We start from the raw sequence: 26276 nt of genomic DNA on the forward strand, positions 1-26276 counted from the left end.
GGTCTTAATATGAGGGGAGTAGAATATTTTCTGCTTTGGTTCCAAGCCATTTCTGAAGAGCTCAATTTTGGGGTAGCTTTAGGGGGGGGAAAGCTCTGACAGTCCATGGAGCTGATATTTTCACCCGTAGAGTTTCATTTTGCTTGTTTGGTTCCCACGATGTCTGTGTTGTACCCTTTGGTTATCTGCTTTATGACACTTGAGGTGTGGGGTATTTTTCATAAATGGAATTTTCCCGTATTGGGCTTTTCTTCCTGTGCTCTAGTATGTATAGTAGATAGGCTATAAGTTTAAGCATCTATAATCTCTATAGTTCTACTGTCTAAATCCCACAGTTTTATTATACTAACTATAGTTGAGTTTATATACTAGAATTATTTTCAACAGAAATAGTATTATCTCTGGTGGAGTAGAGCTGAGTACTTTGGATCTATAAAGCAAATTAATAAGGCCAGCTTAGCAATGGATTATGCCCAGGCAGTGGCCAAATGTTGCTCCAAGAGAGGGATGGCTTTCTCTGTAGCCACTCCCGGCTTTGGAGCTAATTTGGATGCTGAGTCGTTCCCCAGGTATTTATATGTAGTGTTTGGTATTTTTACTGGATCCTATTCTTCTCCCTGGGATCACCTAAAATGGTAAGAATTTTCTAGTGGGATTAAGGTTGTGATCTCTTGGGAGGGGTGGGGACATCTGCTCTTAGTTATTTTTGTATTAATAGCCTCCCCTTAAATGTATGTTATCAAATGAGCCATATTCTTATCAGCTGAGACAGTGGCAACAGGGACCTGGGCAGCGCTGGGGAAGTTGCTCTCCAAGGCATGGCGTCCCAGAGACACTCGGGTAAGGAGAGCCTGGGGTCCTCTTTTATGGGATTTTTCTGACAACGATGATTTACATTGGGAAATGGACTTGACTGGGAAAAATGGAGGAATTCAACAATTTTAGGCTTATAGGTTTCATCATTGATACTGCCTGCCTTAGAGTTACTATTAGGGAGTTGTTATCATGCAGGAAATGTGATATAGATAGATAAGGAAGAGATTTCATTGCATTTTTTTTATCCCCAGGGCTTGGATGCAGTAGGCAGTTCAGAAATACTTGTTGAATCAGTGAATTTCAAACATGCAAACATGATTACAGATTTTTGCATTCATTCTAATCCAAAGATGTTGATTATCTTCTTGTAAAGCCAGAGGGTGTTTGTTGGTTTATTTTTTGTTTTGGGTAACTTTGCAATCTAGTTCTGTGTGTATTTTTACTTTTGGTAAAAACTTCCTCTTCCTCCTCCTTTTGACTTTGCTTGAAGCCTACTGTAAAGTTTCTAGAAGGGGACTGGAATATGGTGTGGAGTGGGGGGCAGAGGAATGGATGTCAGTGCTCTTGTCTGAAGGAGGCAGAATTCTCATGGGGTGATTGAGGGGCCATCCTGGTTTGTTGGGTAACTCTTTTCTGAAGTCAGCCTGCTGCTTCTCACCTTCTAGAATGTGCCTTTTGGGAGGACACAGCCCCTCTGTGCCCTTTATTTTTTACCTTCAAAAAGCAACTTTTTCTCTGAGAGCCAGAGGTCTAAGGATTAGAGGAAATCCATGCCACTTTCATGATGCAGCTGTTTGGCTAGGTTTTACATTGCTATCCAATAACTAGTTAGATAAGATAGGATGATGGATAATATCCTTTGGCTGGTTTTTTCCCATACTAACACTATCCTAGCCACCTTTTGCAGGCATTAACAGTGAATGCTTCCCTTGTTCCTAGGTGCATAAAAGGAATGCCTTTTCTTCCAAAGGAGCTTCTCTTTGGACCCCAGGACCACATGCTTGAGTTTGTCTTAATCAGCTAATATACACAGTCTTTGGGTGTGGAGAAATGATTCAACTCTGACTTGCCCTGCTGTACCTTGGGTGTTTGGTAATTGGTAAAGGAACATTTGATTTCACTTATTAATTAAATTGCTCAGTTATTAAATGCTGAAATTGATTTAAAAGGTGACACATTTCCAGTATGCCTTCATTTGGGGTTATAAATTATACCAGCTCCCCAGGTGTGACTGTGGCCTCTATAAATCCAGAAGGGGTAAGTACAGCTTGAAAGGGCCATTCATTCTTGGAGTAAATTGGATCAACTTGTATTCATCTCCCCTGTGAAATTAGGGAGAAAAACCTATTTCGAGAAATATAATTTCAGCTTTGTAATAGGAATATAAATTCAGAAACTTGATAGAATGGGAGAGAGAGGATACAATGTGACCCTAAAGTGTAGGTGTGGTCTACACGGAACAACTGCCTAACTTTTGCTAGTGGCTTTTGTGTGTGTGTGCTTAAAATAGGCCCTTGAGGATAAGGACATGGTTCTTCCCTTGTTTTATGAAGAACAGATTCAGTAGCTGTTCTCCCTCGTTCAATTGAGCTTTGACAGGCAAGTCATAGGGCCAAAGGAAGCGAAATCCCTAGCGGCTGGCCCGCCCAGCCGTCTTCAGTTACTTATGGCATCCACACAGCCATCACATCCCATTAGCTTTAAAGAGCTGTCCAGGGCTGACGCACAGTGGAGTTCATGGAGCCGATAAAGGCAAAAGCACAAAGTTTCAGGCGTTTGGCTTCTCACTAGGTCTCTGCCCATCATTACCGTTCCTAATAGATAGCTTGGGGGCAGTTCTATAGCCCAGCATGGCGATTATCTGCATGCCTTTTTTCTCTTCTTTCTTCTGAAATACACCAACCCCCTCAAACAACCACAGCCACAGTGCATTTAGTGGGAGGGATTTCTTTAATGGTTTATTTGACAAGCAATTGGCCTGCTTAGTTTAGTTCCCGGGATCCTTGACCTTGGAGCTGGAAAAGGACTTTATGGAGCCTAGTCTGACCCCCTCAGTTAATAGGTGAGGAAACTGAAGAAACTTTCTTCAGAGGAAGTGAGTTGGTTAGAACAATAAAGACCGATGGGCATTAAGTGTCTTTTCAGTGCAGAACAGTGGACTTGCTAGGTGTTAGGGGAGAGAAAAAGTTTCCATTAGACACAGTTCTCAGAACTGTAAATACCAAAGAGATCTTAACAAAATTATGAAGTAGGTAAACTTAGTCTGTGTTCTCTGTCCTCACTCAAGAAACAACACATATTTATCAAGTTCCTAAAAGCCCCCAGTGGGGACCTGATGTGACTGAACAACTGAACATGTCTTGCTAGTTTGGTACTGGGGAGATGCCAGTGGCTTCTCAGCTGGTGAAGGTGATCGGACATGTTCCCTGATAAAATGAATCCCCTGTCAGTTTCTTTCCTGCCTGTTAGAGCATCTCCCATTCTTGCTCTGGGTCCTTTGGTTTCTCCTGTATTCTGAAACAATTCAAAGGCATTAATGATTGAGAAAGACTGAGGATGTGCCCCTTCCCCAGAGTCTTGGCATCTTAAGAGGGGATTCTTTTCAAATGGTACCCCAAGTGTGGCTGATATAAGTAGGAGTTAGCTTAATGGGAATCCTTTCCATTTAACAATATCATTTTCTGCTTTCCATATCCAGAGAAAGAACTTTGGAGGCTGGATGGGCATCCAAGAATACTGTTCTCACTTTGTTTTTTGTGGTTTTTCCCTTTTCTGTTTCTTCTCTCATAGTGACTAATGTGGAAATATATTTACACGATTGCACATGTATGACCTCTCTCAGATTGCTTGCCATCCCAAATCATCACTACCACAGGAAAAAAAAAATTAAAATGCAATTTTCAGTGTCTTACAATGGAGAGTGCTAGATTTGAAAACCTGAGGATGTAGGTTCCATTTCTGTCTCTGCTACTTATTAAGGCACATAACCTCTCTGTGTCTTAGCTTGTTCATCTCTAAAATGTGGGGGTTGGGCTAATTGATCTCTAAAGCAGATATCTACTTCCTACTCTTGCCTGGCCCTCACTCAGGCTAGCTGGAGGCTAGGATGCTCCTGAATGCCCCACCCCCCAACCAAGTCTACTTTTCTTGGGTCTCATTCTCTCAAGACATTAATTCTCGTTGAGTTAATTAATGTTAATGGTATGGTAATACTAATGTGTATGGTCTTCCTTTTAGATAACATGCTTATTTGAACAGGGATCTTCCATGCTTTTAAATCACAAAATTCGAGAGTAGCCAAAGGAATAACTAATGACAGGAATGGCAGGATAGAGGGGGGGAAAGGTATTTATGGGGGAGGGAAAGAGGGAGAGGAGCTATGAAAGCCTAGCATATCCCAGTCCCCTTATTAGTAACACCAGCTGTCACTAAAAGGACAGAAACACAGAGTCGTGGTGGTAATGGGACCCCACTGGCACCTTCCCATCTATGGGTGTTGGGCCATTAACACTGATGGTGTGTGGCCACACCTCATCATAGGCCAAGGTCTCCAGGTACATTCCCTTTTCACCACTGGAGGTTTGAATATAATTTGCTGGTTATTTTCAGTAAAGCAATGTAAATGCTCTTTCATTAGAGGCCCGGTTGTTTTTGGTGTAAGTGGCACGCTGATGTGGGATACAGCAATTAGCAGGCCAAAAGTAGCCTTCACAAAATGATTTTTCCATTTCTATTCCCGCACATTGAGCTGCTTGGGGGAAAGCACATAGTTAGAAAAACTGTAAACAAATTGATTATAATAATCACACTTGCATTTTCCTATTTGGGATAACTTGAAATGGTACGTATGAGAAGATAAGCACCGCTGCCCCCAAATGAGTGTGTGCGTGTTTGTGCATACATGTGTGTGTTTGGGGGATGGTATCCATTTATTCTTTAATAACAAGTCTAGTTCCCCAAAATGAAGGATTTACCCAAAAAGCCATGTATTGTAATATTATTTACATGCACACAATTCATTTGTTAGCTACAGCTCGTTTTAACTGCAATACAGTGGGTATATTTCAGGAATTTTCTTAAAGAGGAAACTTATTAGTTAAGTGAGGAATGACATGTCCATAGCAAGAGCCATTGAAAGAAATGCAGGCTGTCCTTTTGGAATAAAGGGCTGAACAGCTGAGCCGAAAACTCAGCTCTATCTCCAACTGAATTCTAATTTCCTGAGCTCCCAACACCCAAATTCCAAAACTCCCCTGTTGTTTTTTTTTGGGGGGGGGAACAAAGCCCTGGGGGAGTGTTCATTTCCATAATAAAAAGTAATTCATAATAATCGCTAACATTTATGTAGCACTTTGCACACACAGTATCATTGAAGCCTCACAACCCTGGGAGGGAGGTGCCCCAGCTATTATTACCCCATTGTACAGATGAGGCCAAGGGAGGGCTAGTGACCTACGTATGGCAGTCTCTAAACTCCGTTGCCCCCCAAAAGATGTGTGTGTGTGTGTGTGTGTGTGTGTGTGTGTTCGTGTTCGTTCTGTAATCTGGAATTGCCTGATCTTTGAAGAGTAATGCTGGGGCTAGTGAGTGTCAGAAGCAAGGCTTGAATCCAGATCTTCTCATCTCTAAGGCAAGTCACTATCCCACCCCCAACAAATAGGCATCTGCAGCACTGAAAAGGAAGCTGCCTCACTCATGGTGCACAGCTTGCGTGTGTCACACAGGGATCCATGTCCCCTTGACATTTAGGTCAGGCCTCCACCTACTAGAGCAGTCCATGGCCGTCCAGGACAGCCCTTTGGCCACCTGGTGAAATCTACAGACCAATTCTCAGAATCAGGTTTGGAAATTGTTCAGGGAAATGCTCAGTTTCATTTAGAAGTTATGGAAAAGAAAGATGGCCTTGTTTTCCCCCCTGGCAACTCCTGAAATCTATTCCCCAGTGGCCCTCAAGCTAAGGACTCCTGAACTGGAATATTGCCTCTGGTATTTAAGGAAAGGTATTTTGAAGCCTTCTAGAGTTGCTGTCTGTTAGACAATGAACACTTAGTGTCTTCTCCATACAAGACACTGCTAGGTGCTCTAAGGAAGATGAACCCTGGCCTCTAGAAGCTGCTAGAATACAGGGAAGCATGTTACATGTGCCAGCCAGGTGTTGAGAGAGGCCCCACCACCCCCAGCCTTGTCTTGGACCCTCTCTACTCAGTCTCACTTTACTGTAACAACCTTTTAACTGATCTTGCCAATTCTAATCCTCCCCACATCCTACCCCGATGATTGGGGAATGGTAGCATAGGGAAAAACTTGTGTTCAGAGTTTTAGAGGAGCTGAGTTTGAATGCTGACTCTGCCACTTGATTACTCCTCATGTGACCTTCATTGGGTCACATGACCTCTACACACAAGGGGGTTAAACTAGATGCCCATTGTGCCAACCCTGTGCTCAGAGCTTCCAGGGATTCCCAAGCACCTCTCTGCTGAAGGCTGAAGCCCTCTGCTTGGTGTTCTGGGCCACAGACCCACAGAGGCCACAGATTTAGGAGGATATTGCGGGGCTTCCTCTGGCCCCAGAGAAGTCCATAAGTGTCTTCACTGTCACACACATATTCCTTGGATGTTTCTGGCCCTAAGCTTTGCTCATCCTTTCCAGTCCCCTGGAAGGTTGGTCCTGATTATTCTCACCCATAATCACCTTGAGAATCATGGATGTTGGAGATTTGACTAGGACCTTGGTCCACATCCATTCCAAGTCAGAGCTGAAGAAGAGTGCTCAGGATAGCATATTGATTAAGCAGTCAGCCAGACGGTGAAGGGACGCCCACTGCTTTGGAGGCAGCCCCTTCCACTAGGGGATAGCACTGATTATTAGCAAGTTTTTCTTGACATCCAGCCAAAGTATACTTCACTATAGTATTTGTAAAGTTTGTAAAGCATTGTGCTTGGCACGTAGTAGGTGCTTAATGAATGCTTCTGCTTCCTTGTCCCTATAATTCCTCTCCTTTGCTCCCCAGCTGATTTATAGGAAGCAGCCTCCATTCATTTAAGTGGCGGTTATTCTTTGCCAGGCCTTGAACTCTGTTTCATGGTTTCTCATTTGCATTTTGGTATCTCAGCAGAGTTTACACATCCCAGCTTTAGCTACTGCTTTTTGCTATTTTGATTCTGATCATTTCTGTGGAGCTGGTGATGGGGTTTCACAGTAAACCCTCAATTAACCAGATTTTTCAGTTGACCAGAATTTCGAATAGTGCTCCGATTTTAGGAGAAAGAAGCTGAAGAAGATGAGCTCATAGAGTCACAGGTTTAGAATAGGAATGGGTCTTAGAGTGTATTTAGTCCAACCCTTTCGTTCTGTAAGGAAAACAAGGCTTGGAAGAGTCAGGTGACTTGGCTCTTCTCTCCAGGTCAGTGGCATTTGAATGCGAGTCCTCTGATTCCAAATGAAGTGCCTCCGTATTGTACCGATGAAGCAGAATCTCTTTCACCTACTACATCTTCATACAGGGCTCTCCAGGATTAGAGGTGGGCCTAAGGAACAAAAGCCCTGGGTCCCTTTGACACGTTGAGCTGTCAAAGAGAGGGGGCATCAAGGTCAGTAGGCAGGCTCTATGTATTTGAGCAGGAAATGGTACTCAAATGACAGAGACAAGTTGAAACCAAAAGAGCATCTGGTTAACCGTAAACCAGATAAAGGAGGGAATCAGAGCAACGCCACTTTCCGGGGTGACCCCTTCACTGCAGGTGACTGGGTGTTGAACTCTTTAGCCCTGGGCTTTTTTCCTAGACTTCCTCTCTCCTCCCAAAAAGCAAAGGGAAGTGGGAAGTCACTGAAGTGAGGCTTGGGCACTGCCATTACATTCACATTGACTTTCCAGTGCTTTGTCTGTACGTCTGCTAATGTTTGTACAGGTGGGAAGTTTGCTGTTTTACAGAAACCATCCTCCCACATATTTCTGAAATCTATAGTACAGAATGCTGTCAGTACTACTGCTAACTGATGTCTTGGAACAGATAGCTTGCCCTTTGTAAGAATGGCCTGGAACACTTGTGGATAGCTGGACTTGAAGTCCATAAGGACCTGGGTTCAAATCCTGTCTCTGACATTAACCAGGCATGTGACTGATCAAGGCACTTAAATGCTTTAAGCTTGTTTCCTCATCTGAAAAATAGAAACATGATATACCCTAGCTCAGCATTGCCTATAGGATCATAGGTTTAGAGCTAGCAGAGACCTTAGAAGTCACCTCCTTCATTTTTATAGCTGAGGAAACTGAGGCATGGAGTGATTAAATTGCTTGCCAAAGATCACATAGGTAATAATGGGATCAAAATGAGGATGTTTTTGTTAAGTTCAAATAAGATAAAGTATAGAGAGTGCTTTGCAAATCTTATAGCATTCTGTTGATGTCAGCTGTTATTAATAGTAATGATTAATCATTGTAGCATGGTACTCTGCAGAGGCATCTGATCTCCCCTATATCTGACCAAGAAACCCGGGAGGGGAAACCTCTTTGGGTGGCCCATTTCAGAGCAACTTCTCCCATCTCACAGTACTTCTACCTGACATGTAGCAATTGGCTTCTGTGGCTACTTTCACTCGGTGATCGATAACACCTTTTTTTCCAGGGTTAATACATCTGAAAGTTTGGGCCAGTTGAGAGGCTTCCCATTTCAGTTAGTATCATTATAGATTCCTGGGGGGATTCGTTTTGCAAAAGATAAATGTCCAATTAAGCACTCGAGGGCAAAAAAAGTGAGCCAAAAAGAAGAGAGAAAATCCATTCTTTCCCTTCTCTGTTATTTTAGTTTTCTGGTAAAAGTAAAAGGAACTGCCAGACATTTCTGTGCTCAAATAACTCAACTTTCTCTGTTGCCTCTTTTCTTCACTATTTGGCCAAAGAGCATCGGAGGGACAAACTTGGAAGTCCTTCTCATCATGGTTATTTTCTTTTTCATCAAAGCTTCTCAGTCTCTCCATTTCTTGGCTCATAGGATCCTGGGCTCAAGCCGAAAGGGACCTCCAGGGCCCTCTGTCTGTCCAGTCCCTTCATTTTACAGAGGAAGAAACTGAGGCCTAGGGAGGTGACTCAGTTTGCCAAGGGTCACATGGGTAGGAAGGAGCAGAGCCAGAATTTAACCTCTGGTCCTCTGATGCCAAGTCCATTATTCTTTCCACTGCAACACAAAATCATATTACTCAATGATGTGTAATTGCCCAAGACTTCTGGCTCAGTCACTGTGACCTTGGGCCTCAGTTTCCCTGCCCTGTAAAATGAGAGGACTGGACTACTTGGATACTTTACTCTGATGAATCCATGGTTTTGTTGGCTAAATCTCCATAGGATCATAGATTCAGGTCTAGAAAGGGCTTTCAAGGTCATTGTTTTTTTAGCCTAACTTCCTTGTTTTCCAAGTGAAGATGCTGAGGCCCAGAGTAGGTGAAGTAACCTGTTAAAGGACATGCAGGGACAGAATAAAATGTTATCTTACATTGGTGCCATTAAAAAAACTGTAAGGGGCAGCTAGGTTGTGCCCTAGTGGCTAGAGCTCTGGCCCTGGACTCAGGAGACTTGAGTTCCAATCTGGGCCTCAGCCACTTACTAGCTTTATGACCCTGCGCAAGTCACTTAACCCCGGCTTGTCTTCCTCCAAAACAAAACAAAATTTAGTGCTTTTTTACACCACCTTCATTTCTGAATATTTCCCTCCCACCTCCAGAGAGCCTCCCCTTGTAATGGCAAAACCAACCATGATTCTTTCTATTCATTGTTTCTTATGGGGAAGTAAGTTATTCTTTTATAGTCACATACCCTAGTTTGTTTAGCTATCCCCCAGTTTTGGGACATAAGTTTGTGTCTACTCCTTTGCTACTGCCAAAGGTGCCACTGTATATATGTTGGAGTATGTGGGACCTGTCTTTGACCTCCTTGGGCTCCATGTCTGGCAGTGAGATCTCTGGATCAGAGGGTGTGCACATTTTGGTCACTTCCTTACCAGAAAGATTGGATAAGTATGTATGTGGCTGAGGTGAAATGAAGATGGAGGTCATCAGCATGCATAGAGAGGGTATATCAGTGTCTATACTGAAATCCCTAAGTCGAGGGCAGGAATGGAGACAGATTGTGAGGCAGGTACTAAACTCCCTGAGAAAATAAATGACCTGGAAGCTAGTAGATCGTTGCAGCAAAGATTTGGATAGATGGAGTAAACTTCAAAGGAGGGTCTGGAATATGCTGACTCTTGCCTGGCCCACTGTGCCATGGGTATGAGAGGAGCACCCAGCACTGGATTTGGTGTCTTCTCGAGGACTTCAGCTTTCCATGGTGCAAGACAGAAAGAATGAGAGGAAGAAGCTGGGGAGATAGAAGTCTTGGTTACAGAATGGTGACCAGAGGACCCAGTGGATATAGGGGGAGTGGAGGAGAGAGACCAGGGAGTGTAGGGCAGAACCACATGAAAAGAGAGGCTGGAAAATGGCAAAAGACTTGGAACAGGTTTAATGGGAGGAGGAGGTGGGAGAGGGTTTGGGCAAGTACCACTTGGCTAGGGATTCTCCTATGGAGGGTGATATCAGCCTGTTTTCCCTTCAAACGTTAGGAAGCAGGTAGACCAAGGCCTTATGTCTAAGCGGGTAACTGGATGGTGATTGTGTTGAGGTCAGAGTTGGGAGAGCTGGTTCAGGGTTTTGAAAGAATTCACTCAGACCTCTTTAGCCAATAGGAGTTTTATTGACACAAAAGCATATGGGCCTGAGATTTAGCAAGGAGTTAAACAAAGGCACTGATATAAGAAAAGACTTACATATCCAGAAAGCTACACAGCCCATAGTATGGTGATGTAATTTTTAGGGTTTCTAATGGAGGTTGGAGATTTAGGGACAAGATGAGGAAGATGGATGACACAAGATAAGGGAGATTGGAAATCTTATGACCCGGGATGGGAGAAGAAAAGGAATTCCATGGTCCAGGACAAGGGGGAAGTTTTATGGTATTTCAAGATTAGGGAAGAGACTCCAGGAGGGCCTCACAAGGTACAGAAAAAACAACCCTTTTTTTTATAAAATTAAATTTTGTTTTTTAAATTAAAAAATATTAACCTTTATATCCACATCAATTGGTTTGCGTAGCTTCACATTTGGTGTCATTTTTTGAACATTTCTTTCTTTTGTAATAGATGCTTTTGTATGCCCAACTCTGTTCAACAACAATTTATTAAAATTGGAAGGGTCCCTGCTCTCAGGAAGCATACATTCTGTTGGTGGGAAATGTGTACACAGCTAAGTCGTTACCCAATTGATGCAAAGTATACAGTAACTTATTTAGAGCAGCCTGCTGCTTATAACTGGGGCAGTCAGGAATTGCCTCTGCATCTCAGTCTTGAAGGGAGGTAGGAATTCCAAGAAACAAAGGAGAGCAGGTAGAGTTTTTTAAAAAATGGATACAAATACCTGTAAATAGGAGACAAGATGTTGTGTGTAGGGAATAGCCAAGAGTCCAGTTTGACTGGATGGCCCACAAAATGTGTGAAGGGGAGAAATCAGTCTGGAAAGACAGATGAAAGAGAGGCTGGAGCTGGATTGTGATGGGCTTGAACGAAGTCACTAGAGTGTCAAGCAAGGGAGTGCTCCAGTCAGAGTACTTTTATTTAAAAACTATTGGAAATCAACTTGTTAAATTAACATGAGTCACCTGTACCTTTTATTAATGGCTTAAAAAAGGAAGAACAGGGAATTTTCCAATGTGAGCCAAGATGATGCTCTTTGAAAGCATGACAAGCTGTGGTCACCAACTGATAGGAAGTCTCTCATCTGACAAATCTGATTTTCCTGCCAAATGGTATTTTAAAAATATTAATAGGGGCAGCTATGTGGCACAGTGAATAGAGCACCAGCTCTAGAGTCAGGAGGACCTGAGTTCAAATGTAGCCTCAGACACTTGACACACTAGCTGTGTGACCTTGGGCAAGTCATTTAACTCCAATTGCCCTGCTTTCCCCCTTCCAACAAGACCCCCCCCCCACCCAAATATTAGTAATTTATTGCTCTTGGATATTTGTTTCTCCCCTTGGTTCTGAACAAGGAACTTGCAAACCCTCGGTAGCTGCATAATCTCAGTGCAGGGATTTTATGTGACAAAAAGAATAAAAGAATGAATTTTAAGAGGTTTCCCCCTTTTTCCACATGTGAAGATCCCTTGATTTGGAGTCAGCCCATGAATTGGATCCTAATGTTGGCTCAACCATTTGTTAGCTTTAGGACTTTGGGCAAAGTCTTTAACCTCTCACTCTCAGTTTTTCTCAACTAGAAAGTGAAGGGGATAGGCCTAGATGACCACTGAAATGAAGAGCTTATCTTTTTTTTTCATACAAAAGGCAAATGGAAAAACTTTTTGAAAGGCTTGCTGTAGATTCCTGAAGAGTGTAAGTAGCTAGATTCTAATTTCACCATCATCTTCATTGTACCTAGTCACTTAACTCAATATTAAAAAAAAAAAAACCTTATTGGGCGTGGTGCAGCCCAGCACCCCTGTCCTAGCAAAATCTCTTCCAGAAAACATTCCTGAGGTCATTGCTAGATATTTGGTCTGAGATTAGTGTCTCCCTCCCTTAGTCCAAGTTGCATAAAAGACACCTTTTTATTGTCTTTGTAGGGAAAAGCTAAAGTTAAAGCAATCTTTAGGAGCATGTTGTCAGAACTACTTGTACTTCTCAGAGGGAAAAGTTGGAGTGTCTTTGGGGGCTCGATAAATGAGCCTGTGAAGCAGCTGGCCTCTTAGACAAATGTCACCAGCTACTTGCTTCATTTCACAATTATCTAGGATTGGGAGAACATCAATATCTCACTCCTCTTATTCTATTCCTCTGTACTTTCTGCCCCCTTCCCCTGCTTTGTATATAGAATCATGAAATGTAAAAGCTAAGACTCCATTTTGTCTTTAAGTATTTGAAGGGCTGCCATATATGAAAGGGATTTTTGACTTGTTCTCCTTAGCCCCAGAGGGTAGATCTGGGAGCAGTGAATGAGGCAGAGGGAGGTAGATTTTGGTTTGATGTCAGGGCAAATTTCCCAGCAATGAGTTGCTGAAACCCATTTGGGGGCGTAACATGGAGCCCATAGGTATATGGGCCACATGGCTATTGTAAGTCCTTCTCAACTCTCAATTCTGTGAATCATGCAATCAACAAATGGGACTTATTAAGAACCCACTACGTATCTGTCAGTAAATATTTAATAATTGCTTGTTGACTGCTGAATGACTTTTTTAGGCTCGGAGACAAAAATTCTATTGAGACATGTCACCTCTAGATCTATGATTTCAATCCAGGTCCTCTGACAACAAACTAAGTGTTCTTTCCACTAAATTCATTTGGAGAGTGTTAGTTGCCTGGGAGGGGAGGCACCTAGAGATCAACTTGCCCCGGCTCACAGAGCCAGTATTGGTCAGAGGTGGGACTTAAAGCCACCAGGTTTTCTACCTAGCTATGCCATGCTCTATTTTATAGGTGGGGAAACTGAGGCTCTGGGAAGGTACTTGTCCAAGATCAAAACTGGGTCTAGAATCCAAGGCTCCTCCTATCTTTTGTTGGATTTTTAATAGTTTTCAAATAGTGATTTCCATGGCACATTTCCCATCTTTTTTTCATTACTCTTTGTATAGGTTTAAGCCTGTGTTGTCCTAACTATGGCGTTGGCAAAGGCTGTAAGGACCTAGTTATGTCCTAAACTGTGCTATTTCTCCACTTGGTCACAGAATGACAAGTTACGTAAAATCACCTTACTCTTGTTACTACTATGTGTGTATCATTTGTTAACTCGTATGGTGAAACCACAGAATTGAAAGGAACCTCATTAGCCATCTAATCAAACTCATAACTGACCAAGAATCCCTGCTCTAGCACACCTTGAACAAGTGGGCATCTAGATTCTGCTTGAATGGGGGGGGGCAGGGTTAGCATTATATGACGCTTCCATTTGCTAGACCCTTTACAAATATTATCTCCTCCTTTGCTAAGGATGATAAGGACGCCACTACTTCTTGAGGCAGCCCCATTCTACTATGGAATTGTTCTAACCCAGCCCTAACTCAAACCTTCCAGGGCCAAGCAGAGCAAGTTGAATCCCCTTTCCACCTCGGTAGGCCTTCAGATACTTAACTTAATTGTACTTTTCACCTTAGGGCAGGCCACCCCACCTTATACCTTTCCCAGAGAGCATGGTGCTGGGCTACTGAATAAGGCTACTCCTCATCTAGATCAGGAGTCAGAGGATTAGGTTTGAATTCCACCTTTTTGTTGTTAAGACCTTGAATCACTTCCCTCCTGAGCCTCAGTTTCCTCATCTGTAAAATGAGTTCAAATAGGTCCTTCCCAACTCTAAATCTATGACTAATTTGTGTAAAGGTTAAAAATGTATGCATAACACTTGGCTGGCTTCTAGTGTTTCAACGTTTATCATCCTTACCAACTTGCCCTTTACTGATCAGAAACAGTGGCATTTCCAATGTTTCACTTTCTGGCCTTGGTTCCCCCGGGAGAGTTCAAGCAGCTTTTGCCAAGTTAGCTGAGACAGGGTGTGGCTTCCTGAGCTCCCTCTGTGCAGTTTGGTTGTCCGTAGCAACATCACCAAACAACTTTGGCATGTGTTTGTATAAAAAATCAGAAGGCCCTGGGATGGTCAGTGTAGCTGGAAGTCAGTGGTGAGTACCAGACCTTATTTCTTTTTCATTCTTTCCCTCTGCATTGTGTGCCTGTTGCATCATAAGGAAATAAATGGAGTCCAAGAAAATAAGCTCCTTAATTCCTGAATTACCTAGATAAGTTAAATTGCTGCTATATACTTAATGCATGCAAACTCCCTCTGGAGGAAGACAGGGCACAGGAGGCAGGTCTGTTTAAAGCAAAATCTGTCTTTCTCTAGTTTGGGACCTTTTGGATGGTTGGGGCATGAAATTAATGAAAAGCTCCTTGAGGGCAGGGACCTTTTCATCTCTGAATCTCCAACAGGGTGCCAGGCACAAATGAAGTGCTTGTTAAAATGCTTATTGAATTGGTTGGAAAGGGGGGGGGGAGGAGAAGGGGAGTCATATTTTGACAAATGTAATTTAGGGGTTAGGGGGTCTTCTCTCCCCTTCCCTCCTTTGTTCTTGTCTCTGCTCCTCCCCTCTCTTCTGGGAGGTGGGGTGGGGTGGGAGAAGAGAAGATGCATTTATCTTCGTTTAGAGCTTAATATTTAAGGTGAATATAGCTCTTCCTGTCTCTTCTCCCTCCTACTACCCCCCCTTCCCCCCTCCCCTCCGAGAGGAGGGAAAGGTCTCCTCCCTTCTCCTCTCCACGAAGGGAAAGGGGGGGGGGAAGAAGAGGAGAGGGGAGGAGCAGAGACCAGAACAGAGGAGAGTAGAGCGGGAGGAGAAGTGAACAAAGTTCAGGAGAGGACACCAGAGGAGAGGGAGACCAGAGTAGAGGAGTGGAGGGAAGACAAGAGGATGAATAAGCCTCTTTAAGTAGTTACTCAAGGGATGTCTGGTTTAATCAAAAAAGAAAAGAAAAAAATCAAACTAGGAGGGGAAGACCCTCAAGATTCCTGGCCACAAGAGAAAGTTACTATTTAGTATTTAAATTCACTCTGTTAGGAGGGCAGGGACCTAGTGTCCAATCCCTGACCAGAGGAGAGGAGACCAGACTAGATGATGAATTAAGTAGTTACTCAAAAGATGGCCACTTTAATAAAAAAAAAATCAAACTAGGAAAGGGAGACCCTCAGAGTGCCTGGCCAAAAGAAAAAGTTACTATTTAGTATTTACATTCACTGTGCTAGGAGTGCAGGAACCTAGTGTCCAATCCCCCACCAGAGGAGAGGCTAGGAGGCTAGACCAAAGGAGAAGAGAGGAATAGAGAGGGGTTACTCAGTTTGTGTTTGTCCTTCATTCTTGAAAAGGACCATGACCTCAGGGAAATGATGTCATGTCACCAGCTCCTCACACTTATGCCTTAAGCCCCAAACACCAGTCAAGTATCTCCCCTCTTTTCAGTCCTGTCTTAAAGCCTACTTCCTCAGTGGACTCAGCCCATTCCTAAGCCTTCAACAATGGGAAGCTGCACAACATTTTTATTGCTTAAATGAGGCAAGGCTAGGCCACTATCTTGGAGGACTACTGGAAAGTGGCCTATAATAGCATGCTTTATACTTGACCAAGAGGTGAGGCACTCAAGATTTTTCTGCCTAGACTCAAAGGTTGTCTCAGGCACCCAGCAAATATCTGTGCGTTCAATTGCCTACACCATCCTCCCTCTGCATCTGGTGTTTCAACTTGTTTCCCTTCACTTCCCCCTCAGGTCCTGGAGGCTACACAGTAGGCACCATGTCTGAGAAGTTTGACTGCCATTACTGCAGGGACCCCCTGCAAGGGAAGAAGTATGTACAGAAGGAGGGCCGTCACTGCTGTGTGAAATGCTTTGACAAGTTCTGTGCCAATACTTGTGTGGAATGCCGGAAACCCATTGGGGCTGACTCCAAGGTAAGAATACCACTAATGGGGAAAATTTCTTCACCAGATTGGCCACAGAATACTCTTTGGTTTGACCTTTTTGGAGGGCAATTGGGGTTAAGTGACTTGCCCAAGGTCACACAGCCAGAATACTCTTTGGTAGAGGGATTGAACTCTCTATCAGTGGATGTACCCACACTGTCATAGGTCATTGAAATAATGCTCTTGTAGTGCTTAGCCTAATACTTAATATCCTGCATTTGTAGAACCTCTGTTCTGTTACTTATCATTACCAGGCTTTCCTGTAAGCCCAATGAGGACACAAATTCAGAGATAAAGAGGGACAGGGGTGGGGAAAGGATTGCTCCAGGAGCCACAGTCCTTACCATCCCGGGGACCTTAGCATTATTCCATTCTATGGATGTGGAAACTGGGGCCTACACAAGTTAATAATTTGCCCAAGGTCATATAGGCAGCAAGGCACAGAGCTGGGATTCAAACCCTCTGTCCCTGATGTCAAATTGAACCTACTTTCCCTACTCTATACCACCCCATGGAGTTTTGGGGGAGTCAGCTGACATCTTTGGACTATAGAACCCCTCAGGTCCCTTCCAGTTCTCCCATTCTACCATCCGTGACCTAAGATTATGAGTCATGCAGAATAAATAACCTGCACCAGTGGAAACTTTTACTTTGTGTTAAAGGGCCTCACTGCAAATCTCTTAAAAACCTAAGTGAATCCAGATACCTTCTAAAGGGTTCTCATTTTTTGGGTTTTTCTAAGATTGAGAGGTAACATGTGCTAGATTTCTTAGATGGAATGCAGGAAACCTATGGGAGCTAATTCCAAGGTAATAATAACCTTATAATTGGAAAAACAATCTGAAATTGGAATGGTCTTTGGCTTTTGAATAATCCTAAACAGTTCCCACTTACACTGTTACTTCCATTCTCTCTCCATTCTCCTTTGTGGCCAACTCAAGGGAAAAGGTTAAAAGCCAACACCTTGGATCATAATGAATTTCTAATTATAAAAGATAGTTTTTTCTCTGATGTTAAAAGATGTGAAAAAGATTCACAGATTGGAGATGTAGCTGTGCCAGGGAATATTCGCTACTAATCCTGGTTTGCTGTGATTTTAGGAAGTCCATTACAAAAACCGCTACTGGCACGACTCCTGCTTCCGCTGTGCCAAGTGCTACCATCCTTTGGCCAATGAGACCTTTGTGTCCAAAGAAAATAAGATCCTGTGTAACAAGTGCACCACTCGTGAGGACTCACCCAGGTGCAAAGGATGCTTCAAGCAAATTGTTGCAGGTACTTACCTCCAATAAAAGAGTATCTATTACTGAACCTAGAGGTCAGGCAGGGCTATATGCATATGTACAGTGAGTCCTCCTTTGGTTCCAAAGTTGAAAGCTTTCAGGAAGAGGCCACCGACGTCATTAGAAGAAGGGTTCATAGACATAGCTTTGCATCTCATGGATGAGTGTGTGAAATCACCCTCACACCAACATTAGCCAACCACCCTTTTCATGGCACTACTGTACCTCATCAAAATTCAAGTTAAGAACGAGCGATTAGATCCTGGCAGCTAATAAGGAACATCTCATGGCTCAGATGTGAATTGTTTGCGTGGGCATATTCCAGTGTTTCTGAAGTTATTTAACTTTGAGCCTATCTCCTCCTTGCCCCAATAAGCATAATCTCTTGCTCTGAAGCATTTTGGAAGGAATAGTCCTCCACCTTCTCTCCCCCTATTAAGGGATGGGAGGGGAAGGACTTTCTGAATGGAATAAAAACGTTTTACTTGATGATGCAATGGCATCACCTGCTTCCTCCTATAGGAGACCAAAATGTGGAATACAAGAAGAATGTCTGGCATAAGGATTGCTTCACTTGCAGTAACTGCAAACAGGTCATTGGAACTGGCAGCTTCTTCCCAAAGGGTGAAGACTTCTACTGTGTTACCTGTCATGAGACCAAGTTTGCCAAGCACTGTGTGAAATGCAACAAGGTATGTTTTCGGAAAGGTTCCTTACTTCATTAAAGTACCTACTGTGTACAAGGTTTCATTTTTTGTATGAGAAGGTGCAAAACATGAGAACTGGTGACAGAAATTCAGCCAGAATGTCTGGAATGGAGAATACACAACAGGGAGTAATGAGAAAGCTGGAGAAGTAACCTATTTTAAGTGGTGAGATTTAAGCAAGACTGATTAACATGTATCTCCTGTGCTATAACCAGTTCTTACCATAACAGCCAAGGCAGTGAGAAAGCTGTTAGCTCTCCCAGTTTGGTCCTGTACCAAAGCTGAGGTGGGTGTAGTCCTTACCTGTCAGCACATACATACAAAGGCCCAGTTTGATGGTGCTCACATGATCTGGGGGGGAGGGGGTGAGCAATCAGTCTTAAGACATTGACTTCTTGGTCTAGGCCATCACTTCTGGAGGAATCACTTACCAGGATCAGCCCTGGCATGGCGAGTGCTTCGTGTGTGCCACCTGCAGCAAGAAGCTGGCTGGACAGCGCTTCACTGCTGTGGAGGATCAGTATTACTGTGTGGATTGCTACAAGTCCTTCGTTGCCAAGAAATGTGTTGGATGTAAGAACCCCATCACAGGTAGGTTGATGATTCTTCCTTCCCCTCCTTATTAGCACCGCCTTGGTTCTAGGGATCAGTGCTAGGATGAGAATGTGGCAGGGAGTAGGAAAAGCACGTGAGCTCTGCTGTTCCTTTGCTATGTGACCCTGGACAAGTCACTGTTTCCTAGACCTTTACTGTTCCAACTGCTGTAACATCAAGGGTTGGGTTAGATGATCTAACATGCCAACATTCGTGAGGTTAGAAGAGAGCAGTGGTGTTTGGCTAGTCTCTAAAGTGGGTACTTGGTTTGGGAATACATGATATAATGTAAACTAGTCTGGCCCAGTGCTCTGCTAACAGCCCTTCATTCAGGAAATTTCTTTTTTGGAGGGAGTAGGGCAGGGCAATTGGGATTAAGTGACTTTCCCAAGGTCACACAGCTAATAAGCAGTAAGTGTCTGAGGCTGGATATGAACTCAGGTCCTCTTGACTCCAGGACCCATGCTCTATTCACTACACCACCTAGCCGCCCCTCAGGAAATCTTTATGCTATGAAGCACTGTGCTGAGTGAAGCAAAATATACCCTTAAGGCACTGCTGATTTACATCTGGAGCTGGCAGTGACTTTGTTGTTGTTCAGTCATGCCCGACTCTTTGTGACTCCACTTGGGTTTCCCTTGGCAAAGGTACCAGAATGATTTGCCACTTCCTTCTCCCAAATAAGATTTATGGAAAGATACGTCCATATCTTGTCCAAGAATCACATAAAGCGAGAAGGCCTGAGAGAGCATCATACTGTGTGCCACTGGAGGCAGTATCCACAGTGACAAGATGATGTACCACCCAGCCTCAAAGTAGTTTACTGACCACTCTGTCAAGGAGGCAAGACAAGCACTTCCCCCATTTTGTTGAGTTGTGCCTGACTCTTTGTGAACCTATTTTGGGGTTTTCTTGGCAGAGCTCCTGGAGTGGTTTGCCATTTCCTTCTCTAGCTCCTTTTACAGAGGAGGAAACTAAGGCAAACAGTTAAGAGACTTGCCCAGAGTCGTATAGCTAATAAGGTATCTGAGGCCAGATTTGAACTCAGGAAGATAAATCTTCCTGACTCCAGGACCAGCACTCTGTTCGCTGTACCAACTCATCCAAGCTAAGCCATGTACATACAAGCAACTCTAATACAATGCAGGGTATAAAGTTAATAAGAGAAATGTTAGGGGTGGCTAGGTGGCACAGTGAATAGAGCACCGGCCCTGGAGTCAGGAGGACCTGAGTTCAAATCTGGCCTCAGATACTTAACACAAAAACTAGCAGTGTGACCTTGGGCAAGTCACTTAACCCCAACTGCCCTCCAAAAAGCAAAAAATAAATAAATAAATGCCATTAGATAGCAGATGAGCAAAGGCTTGGAGGAGCTGGCAATTAGGTTGAGCCTTGAAGGATGAAGAAGAACTGAATAGTCAGCAAGCACCCAAGTCAGAGGAAACCAAGTACTCAAAGTCTGCCCAGAATTTAGGGGAAGAGAACCTGGGATTTAAATATCTCACTGACAGTCATTATTTCCATTTATGTGCCTGTGATATATGCATTATAGAAGATAAGGAAAGTGACTGTGGGAAGGTGCTTCCCACTGTAACTGGGCCCTTGACTAGTGTGGCCTAGTTCAAAGTGTCTTAGAAAACTTAGGGCAAAGTGCAGTGGAACACCTTGGGTTGTGGCAGGAGGATCAGAGTTCATCACCCATGGGAAACTCAGGATTTCTCTGGGCCAAAGCTGGAATCAGTAAAGAGGCAGGGCAACAGCTGCTTCTCATCGGAGGGCTGGGGGTGGTTTTTCTTATATTAAAAGGACAGGCAAAGTTTGCCTCCTGGTGGCCACTTTGATGAACTATGGTGGTATGCAGTGGTCACAACAATTGAAAAGTAAAGAAAGTCAGCAAAATGCTTCCTTGCTAAGGGGGCTTCTACTGGCCTTAAAGACTGAGATTAACCCTCAGGAGCAATTTCCTGCTGTTGAAGCTCACTATTCTAGGGAAAACAAGTGTGACTAAAGTAGCTCTGGTTTGTGAAAGATCAGATTTGTATCTCTTACCTGATTCAGTGCAGAATGGCCTAGGTAATCTTTTAAGTCCCACTAGTTAAAAGAACAACAATAGCATCCTATTGGCTCACAACTTCATTGCTTTTTTTTTCAAGCAGTAAGCCTGAAAACTTTGGTAAAAGAGAAAAAGGTATGTGTTAGGAACTAAGACTTGAGGTGTCCTGATTTGCTTCAGAGAAAAAAGCTTCTAGCTGAATTACTTAGAAATAGCCCTTAAAGCCCTAATTGTTGAAATGGTTAGGGAAAGGGGAGAAATAAAAATACCCTCAAAAACCCAATGGTTTCAGCATTGCCGCCCAAGCTAATTGTCGGCCTGAGCTGAACCCTACAGCTTAGCCTGTCAGGTTTCTCTTTGGACTGGGAGTCCTTACCAAATCTGGCTTTCTTTATGTAAAAGCGTGAGTTTCCTGTTCCTTCTGAAGATGTTGGAGGGTAAACAAGGACCCTCCGTACAGGAGGACAGAGTCCTGGCCCATGGTAAAGTCACTTCTACCTGAGCTTCAGTTGTCTCATCTGTCAAATGAAAAGGGGAGAGGGGATGTGAATAAGACTTAGAAGGTCTGCCTGAGAATTAAATCTGACAGATTCAATTTTGAGGAGCTGGGGTTTCTGGTGATTATAATTCACACCTTTCTTGGATGTTTTTCTTTTTCCCAACAGGCTTTGGTAAAGGATCCAGCGTGGTCAGCTATGAAGGGCAATCCTGGCATGACTACTGCTTCCACTGTAAAAAGTGTTCCATGAATCTGGCTAACAAGCGGTTTGTCTGCCACAATGAGCAGATATATTGCCCCGACTGTGCCAAAAAGCTGTAACCAGACAGGGTCGTCTGCCTTGGAGAATGGAGCTTGAGTCCTACTCTCTGTAGCTCTCATTTCAGTAGGAGCAAGACTTCAAAAAACAAAACACAAATTTTAGCTTTTCTTTCATTTTACAGTATGGCTCATAAAAAGGTGCATGGTGACCATCTTTGGTCCTAAGAATTAAAACTCTGTCGCGATCCCATTTAAACTTTGCTTTTGTTAATTAAGTCTGAAGACTATTATTAAATAGATTTTAAGTTAACCTTAGTAGGTAGATGCTTATGCATGTTGCTAAAAAAACAAAAAACTACCCTTAAAAAACTGCAGTTTGCCACCTATAGCTTAATGCTGTGAACAAATAACATATGTCCTGAGCCCATTGTTAAGATTCTCGGGAAGGACAACATAGGTTTTAATCATCATATATGTGATAGAACTATATCCGCAAATAGACCTGTAATCCAAAAGATAGTAGTAGCTGCCTTTACCATAATCACTAATGGGAGCTGAAGAGGGTCTTGTATTAATGACATGAGAGGTTTTGCCTTGTGCAAAGTATAATCTTATCTCTCTCGCCTTTGTGTTTTAAAAGCAACTAATGCAGCATTTTATAGAAAGGCTCATGTTTGAAGTGAATTCTGATTTGAAGTAAGCTTTTTGGTGCTAATAGCTTTTGGCTTTTGTGTGTAGCATGTGTTCTTGCACTTTCTTCTGAAGCATGCATGACATTTTGAAAATGTACGCTTATAAAGTAGTTTAGGTTATTTCTGATTAATTACAGCATGGCAAATAGCATTGAAAGCTTAGCTACTAAAATTGCTTTTCTTTAGCTGCTTTTATTAACCAGAATTTGCTTTGAAGTGTTATCAGTAGTTAGTCAAGTTAATGAAATCTGCATGAAAGCATTTTAACCTCTTGGATTGTTTATGCAATTTGGAAACGTATCCCATAGAAGTAGTAAGAAAAGCACTAGCTAACACTGCCACAGCCATTATATTTTTACATTAATTTCTGCTCCTTGTTTATTGATAAGGAGAAATGGACAGTTGACTTTAGGACTTCCCCTAGAATAAGGCTGAGTGGGGGGAGGCTACCTACATCTCAGAAGTGGAACAAATGGGAAAACTACTGCTTTGTTGGGCACTAACACTTAGGAAACACCAGAACTTCCCCCCTACTAATGAGAACAGTAACTGCAATAATAATAAAATACATGTGATCATTTTGTCAGTGTGACAGGTAATGAAAGGGGCTGTAAGAGAAGTAGATTCATTTTAGCCCCTCCACCACAATTTTATCATCAATGACTTTAACATCTATTTTCCCAAATATCATCTGGAAAATAAAGTAAAGTATAACTAACTTGCCGTTTGCTTTTTTTTTTTTAAGTTTAAAAATCCAACCACATCATTAAGACACAATCTCGTTAACCTTCTTCAGATGCCCTTGGCTCTATTATGCCAGCTGGTACTTATTCCAGTGCTGTCCTCCACCTCCCAACAGCCTTTGCTTGAAAGTACTTCAGGATGGGGGCCTATTTTTACTTCTCCAGGAAAACCATTAGATAAGAAAATGAGTTCTGTAGGACAAAGCCCCTTGAAGGCTGACTGCACAGAAAGTTTAAGACTCATATGTCTCCTAGGGAAAAAGAAATTAAAAACCTTGACTATCAAACTGTAGCAAAGAATACACCAAAATTTCCCATCAATTTTGAAAATGGATGGCAAATTACCGACTGAAAGAAACTTGAAGACTTGGCCTGGTTAAAGGTCAGAGACATAATGAAAGCATCGAAGAGAAAGTCCTTTTGCTATGAAGGAAAAAAAGGTCACTTTAGTAGCATAGGCTTGTGACTCATCTTTAAGAAACTGAGCTGGATTCAACAAACATTTATTGAGCGCCCTCTGTGTGGTGGTGCTGTGGTATGCATAGTAGGCTCTGGACAAAGCACTAATCTCAGCGCTCCAAGCAGTTCTCCAAGACTAACCTGAATCGCCATCTTTACTGGTGCAGGGAATTTCCTTACTAGGAGTTCCCAACACCACTGAAATCACAGGTACAAACAAAATAGTGCCAGGCATTGTACCATGTGAAATATGGGACACAAAGGTAAAATGAGCTTCGCCCTAAGGGAGCTTACATTTTTACTGGGGGAAATAACCTAAGTATGAAGTACACAGAGCTTCCTTGCTAAGAAAATGACTAATAATTGGGGGCAGAGGGAAATCAGCAAAGGCCTAGTAGAAGAACTTGAGCTGAGCCTTGAATGACACAGGAATCCCAAATCAAAAACAGGTGAAGACAGAGTATATTTCAGGTACAATGTATGTGACTGGTGTGAGGGCAGAGAGATGGGAGATGGCCTGTCACATCTGGGGAATTTGCTGGTCAATCAGGCAGAAATGTTGAGGAAGGGATAAAGAGGAGTAATGGGAAATCAGTCTGGAAAGATGGAGTGTATTCATCCTTGAAGGGTTTGAAATGGCAGCGATTATAACCTATGATCCTAGAGGTAATAGTGAGCCACTCACTGACTTCGTGAGCAATGTGGTGGCATGTGCTAGAAACCTAGAAAACTAGACCTGTGCTCTGAAAATAACAATTTGGCTGCTATTTGAAGGATGGGTAGGAAAGAAAGGTTGACTGAATTAGGAGGCTATTACAGCACTAATCCAGACAAGAGGTGCTGAGGAGTCCACAAGTGGAAAGAATGGGATATGAGAGGGAAAAAATGACAAGAGAGAAGGAAGATTCCAGGAAGAGTCCAAGGTCACAAACCAAGGAGGATGGAAGAGTGGTAGCATACCCAACAAACAGAAAAATCAAGAAATGCTTCAGACATTCGACATTTGGTCAGCTAGTCTGGTGGTTCAGAAACAGAGCTCAGGAGAGAGGGGATTATGTGTATTTGGAAGCCATCTGCATAAAGATAACTGAATCTTTGGGAATTAATGACATTACCAAAGGAGAGACAGAAAGAAAAAGAGAAGTTCCAGGACAGAGGCCTCCGTAAGAGGGGAGAGATCATGATTCACCGAATTCAACTGAACAGTCAGTCAGGTAGGAAGGAGGAAACCAGAGAGACCTGTCAGGAAAACAGAGAGGAGTGTTTCCAGGAGGAAGGAGTGGTCCACAGTGTCAGAAACTATAAGGAGAACAAAAAGCAGGAGGACTGAGAAAAGCCCAATGAATGTGGCAAATTAGGATCATTGGTAACATTGAAAATAGTGCCATTCAAAATCAAAGACAAAAGTGGACTATATTCCATAAAATAAAGGAGATTATTATGCACCCCCAACATTCTGCAAAGCTAAGCCTAATCACTGATGAAAAAATATGGACCTTCAACAACAACAAAAATTTTTAATAATTCCTCAAAAAGAATCCAGAAATGAGCAGAGAATTCAACTTGTAAGCACTCCAAATGAGAAATACCAGAAAAGTAAATAAGTGCAGTTTTCAGAAGGGACAATTCTAGGCCAAGAGACAAGGTTATTGTTGAAAAAATGTGGGCCGAGGGGAAGAATCACAAGGGATCGTCAAGGTACAACAAAATGTAAGGGGCTAAAATCTGAACAGAATTTACAGTCAGGAGAAGGAGAAAAGGATAAAAATAAATGGAATAAAATTTTAAAATCTAAAAAGTATTATCTTAAAGGTGAAAAGATCAACTCCCTATACAAGACAGATTTTTATATTTGCCCCTCTCACGAAAAGAATTCATGCCAGAATTTAAGAAAAAAACCCAACATACTGGCTAGCTTCTGGACATTTTGCCTAGGGGCAAGTATAAAATCCTGCTCGGGATTTTTAGAGTAGGAAAATCGATGTGTGTGAGAAATAGTAAACATGACATTTCTAGGAGTAAGAGAGAACTTTCAGTGTGGAAATTGACTCCACTGAAAAAGGCAAGCAGCTCCTCTAACTTCTTACCTTAGAGTTGCTTGAGAAGCAGAAATTATTAGGTACAACATTCATGTATGTATCCAAACCAGAACTTGAATCCAGGTCTTCCTGATCCTCCATACCATGCTGCCTCTTCTCCCCATCAATAAAATGGGGATAACATTTGTACCACCTGCTTCACTCACAAGGTCATGAGCAAATCATTTTATGAACTACAAATCGATAAAGATGAACTCTCATCTGAGTTCGGTCTTGAAGGTCATGTAATTTATGGGCATGTACCACACCCAGACCTACTATTTTTGGAAAAACTCTTTAAACCACTGAGGATTTAGAGGAGAAAAAGCTGACCCTACATGAAGCTTTGGTTTCCTCATCTTTAAAACAAGAGGGGTGAGTGGGAATAGGTCCACACTGGCCCATCCACAACCCCAGCCCAATGACAAAATGCTATGCCAGCCATCGACAAGGAGAGTTATTCACCTATGGCTCACCCCCAAGGACAAAGGTATCACGTCATTTTCATTTTTCTATCTCTACCAAGATGTAGCACAGTGCCTTGCACATAGTAGGTGATCAATAAATG

General features: G+C 42.8%; 1 protein-coding gene across 3 annotated transcripts; it reads left to right on the forward strand.

The window, feature by feature from the left end:
* The first annotated feature begins 732 nt into the window (after positions 1-732).
* On the forward strand, positions 733-23146 carry FHL1 (four and a half LIM domains 1). 3 transcript variants are annotated; one of them, XM_069074142.1, is made up of 6 exons: positions 733-840; positions 16146-16327; positions 17440-17614; positions 18145-18314; positions 18734-18920; positions 21642-23146. In XM_069074142.1, exons 1-6 carry the CDS (start codon positions 819-821, stop codon positions 21794-21796), a joined length of 891 nt encoding a protein of 296 aa, XP_068930243.1. In that variant the 5' UTR covers positions 733-818; the 3' UTR covers positions 21797-23146. The 3 variants fall into 3 exon arrangements, with proteins under 3 accessions (XP_068930243.1, XP_068930244.1, XP_068930245.1); XM_069074143.1 differs by lacking the exon at positions 733-840 and adding an exon at positions 1771-1915; XM_069074144.1 differs by lacking the exons at positions 733-840; positions 18734-18920.
* Positions 23147-26276: the final 3130 nt, after the last annotated feature.

The sequence above is a fragment of the Petaurus breviceps genome, unplaced genomic scaffold (assembly GCF_028583685.1).
Source record: "Petaurus breviceps papuanus isolate PSGF00001 unplaced genomic scaffold, PetGlider_PUasm1.0 90881, whole genome shotgun sequence".
NCBI classification, from domain to species: domain Eukaryota; kingdom Metazoa; phylum Chordata; class Mammalia; order Diprotodontia; family Petauridae; genus Petaurus; species Petaurus breviceps.

Excerpts from the sequence above, each read along its gene's own strand:
- FHL1 (XM_069074142.1), top strand. The coding sequence starts at position 819 with ATGGCGTCCCAGAGACACTCGG. Across the intron at positions 841-16,145 it reads GGCGTCCCAGAGACACTCGG|GTCCTGGAGGCTACACAGTA; the intron begins GTAAGGAGAGCC and ends CTTCCCCCTCAG. Across the intron at positions 18,315-18,733 it reads ACTGTGTGAAATGCAACAAG|GCCATCACTTCTGGAGGAAT; the intron begins GTATGTTTTCGG and ends TTCTTGGTCTAG.